Source organism: Haemorhous mexicanus, chromosome Z (assembly GCF_027477595.1).
Source record: "Haemorhous mexicanus isolate bHaeMex1 chromosome Z, bHaeMex1.pri, whole genome shotgun sequence".
NCBI lineage: Eukaryota > Metazoa > Chordata > Aves > Passeriformes > Fringillidae > Haemorhous > Haemorhous mexicanus.
In genome coordinates this window covers 51,305,171-51,308,650 of record NC_082381.1, presented here as the reverse complement: position 1 = coordinate 51,308,650, position 3,480 = coordinate 51,305,171, and the positions used below count along the sequence as shown (strand labels likewise).

The following is a 3,480-nucleotide window of genomic DNA, read 5'->3' as shown; positions in this document are numbered from 1 at the left end:
ATCGCTTAAGCACAGTATTACAAGATCTAGTAATTGCTGATCCCTTCAGCGTGTTTACTTTAGCATTCTTCGTTGTGGGAGAAGGCAGGCTGAATAGCAAACTTTGCGTTTTGTTGCAGCTGCCTTGATGCGTGCGCCCCTGCCCGCGCGAAGCGACGCCTTGTCCGAAGCGCTTGCCGCCTCCGTGTGATGTATTTCTCCCCACTTGTTTGCACGCCCAGGAGCACTTCTGCAAGCGCCAGCGAGAGCAGCATGCCTGCACCAAGGAAGAGCGGTGCACAAGTAATTCTACACGTATATACACAGGAGCAGCGTCCTTGAATTGCTTTACTCTCTTCTGGCACCGGCAAGTTACCATGCCAACGCATTATAAAATCAACCACTCATTTAAAGAAGTACTTTCAAAGCTGTATTTACTTCTTGCATGTAATTATCCATTAAAGTAAGAATAGCAGTAATTTACATCTATGTGAAGTATTACAGGCAGACACAGATTTTTGTTTTTTTACTGTTTTTTGGTTTGTTATTCTGTGGTTTGATCCCCGCCTCTCTTCCCCCACCCCCACATTTCGGGTGCTGAGAGTTCAAGTGTCCCTGGAAAACAATTTCACTGCATCCATTATTTAAAGCTCTTTCTTTACTAATTTACACGTTTACAAAATACAAAAAAGCCATACATATTTAAAAGACAGGCCTTTTTTTATGCCTTCTATAAAAAATACAAGGTTTAAGGCAGCTCAGAAATGCATTTATACAATTCTAAAACGTTCATAAAGTCTCTCCAAATAAGAAAGTTAACTTTCAATCTGTAAAATACACTGTACATTTGATGTTCTGGAGAATACTTCACTTAATCACTGTTGCTGGTATCCCTTTAAACATAAAGTGAAATCTGTACCTTTCCAGAAACAAATAGCAAATGCAGCTACCTGGCAAATAGGACGTGGAATTAAAACTTTTTATTATTTTTTTAAATAAATTATCCCCAAAGCATACAATTTATAAAATTCTATATACAATGAAGAGCGACTGGTAACAAATCCCAGTTTTAAATACTTTTTTTTATATAAGATTTACCAGAGGTCAGCACCCTGATATGACGAGGCAATAAAACTTTTCAGGATATTTGTACATACATGTTCTCGAGTTTAAAAGTGTCTTTTAAAGATGGCAGTGCAGAGCTCTTTTAAAACAAAAGTTGCATTGTTCAGTACAGCCAACAACTCCGAAACATTTTTTTTTTAATGTCGCTAGGTTACAGAGGAAGAGACGGCTGCTGGCACGCTTTTGTTATAGGGAATTTGTGTGTGCAAGAGGGAGTGCTGTAAACCACCAAATTTATTCAGTCTGCTATTTCCCTAAATTTAATGGCAGATGAGGCGTATGCCCCTTTCGGGCACAACTGCATCAGGAAGAGCGAGATGCGGCTAATGATAATCAAGTTGCTGACTAACTAGTACGGCAACGCTTTGGCAGCAAGTTTGGGTTGCTCACCTCTTACTAACCTTCATGTCAAAACTCTTAAAAGACCTCCAGTACCAGCATGCCACAACTTCCGGTTTGTTCCGGGGGGCGGCCAGCGGCCTCGCCCGCAGTCTCTGTCAGCCGCTCCGCTCGCTAGTAACACGAAGGCAGGGTGGCAGCAATTGCATAGTGCACACTCGAGACCAACACCCGAAACACGAGCGGCCCCTGCGCTCCGGCCACCGCTCCAGCGGCCTGCTCGCAGTGCCGGGACGGGGAAAGGGGTCGGCTGGGGGCTGCGCGCAGCAGCGGAGGCAGAGGGGGAGACGCGAGGGGAGGGGGCGCCGGGGCGATGGGTCGGGGAATCCGCGGCCGGAGCGTTTAAAGCCGCTCCGCGCCGAGGGGCCCCGCCGGCCGGATCCCCGGCCGCCGCGGGAGGGCTCGACTAGAGGCCCGCGGCGGCTCGGCGCGGGGGGCCTGGCCCGGCCCGGCCCGGCGAAGGGGATGGGGATGCGGAGGGAGGCGGTGATGGAGGGAGGCAGCGATGGGAAGCAGGCAGGAGGGATGCGGGAAGGGAGGGATGCTAGAGCCCCGCCAGCAGCGGCACCAAGATGGAGGCGAGCAGCGCCCCAGCCGCCCCGGCGGGCCGGCCAGCGTTATCTGCCTGCACGGGGAAGCCGGGCTCGGCGCCCGCATTGTCCTCCGCGTCGTCCCTCCCCTTCTGGCTCGGCTCCTCCTCGTAGTCCTCGTCGTAGTACTCCTCCAGGCCGCCGTCCGAGCCGCCGCTGCTGCCCGCGCCGTTGCCGCCCATGTCGGCGCCGAAGCAGAGGCGGGCCATGTTCTCCTTGACCGACTCGCAAATGGGCCGCTCCAGCCCGTCGCAGACGCAGTCGTTGAGCAGCACGGCCTTGGGCACGGCCAGCATGTCCTCGATGACGGCTCGGCACTCGGGCGTGCAGCGCAGCCCGTTGAACAGCTTCCCGCAGTAGGTCATGTAGCGGTTCAGCGCCAGGCTGCAGCGGCTGTCCCAGTCGCAGCGCCGCCGCGCCTCCGTGCAGCCCATGACGCCGGGGCCGCCAGGGCCGCCGCCGCCGGGGCCGCCGCCCGCGGGGCTGCTGGTGCGGGGCAGGCAGGGCTCGATGGCGCGCTTGGTGGCGCGGCAGTTCTCGTCCTGCGCGCAGTCGCAGTCCTCCAGCGCCGGGCCACGCCGGGTGTGGTTGAGCTGGATGAGCGCCGCGATGCAGTGGCTGGGGCACCGCCGTCTTGACGAGGCGGCCGCGCCTGCTGCGCCCGCCGGGCTGTCCCCTCCGCCCGCCGGCGGCGGCTGCTGCTGTAGGAGCACCGGGGCGCACGCCTCGGCGTACTGGTTGTACGCGTAGCTGCACTCGGGCTCCCCCTGACACTGCAGCACCGCTTGCCAGCAGATCAGCCGCCGGCCCTGCACCAGCGAGCCCCGAGGCGGCCACACGGCGCCCAGCGCCGCCGCCAACCACAGCCAGGCGGCCGCCCGCGGCCAGCGCCGGCCGTCGCCTCCGTGCCGAGCAGGCGAGCGGGCCACCATCGCGGACGGGGGTATTGGATGCAGCCGCGGGCGAGCTGGGAAGAGGCGCTGGTAAACGAGGAGGAGGAGGAGGAGAAGGAGCTGCCGCCCGTGGAAAAGTTTCCAAAACTCCCGCCGGCCGTGTGCATGAGGTCTCCTCGCATCAATCCATGCGCGCCGGGCCCGGGGCTCGCTATCCCCCGGGAGCTGAAGTCGGCGGGGCGGCGGTACGAAGTAGGCGCCCGGGGGCCTTCCCGGGTCCCCCACCCGCTGCTCCGGGCTCGGCGAGGCGGCGGAGAGGTGCGGGGAGTCAGTGCAAACAGGGGCTCGGACGACAGCGGATCCGTAGTGCGCTCGGGGAATCGCAGGCTGCACCGGGAGAGCTCATGGTGCTGTACTGCTCTTCATGCAGTTCCGTCTCTCTCTTTTTTATTTTTTTCCCCCACAAAATAAATGCCCAGCTGCTGCTGCCTCCT

At 57.8% G+C, this 3,480-nt stretch overlaps 1 protein-coding gene across 1 annotated transcript; it reads right to left on the bottom strand.

Annotated features, from left to right (window-relative positions):
* Nucleotides 1-396: 396 nt before the first annotated feature.
* Nucleotides 397-3,025, bottom strand: GAS1 (growth arrest specific 1). Its single transcript, XM_059873719.1, has one exon. It carries the CDS (start codon nt 3,023-3,025, stop codon nt 2,048-2,050), a length of 978 nt encoding a protein of 325 aa, XP_059729702.1. The 3' UTR covers nt 397-2,047.
* Between the last annotated feature and the right edge of the window lie 455 nt (nt 3,026-3,480).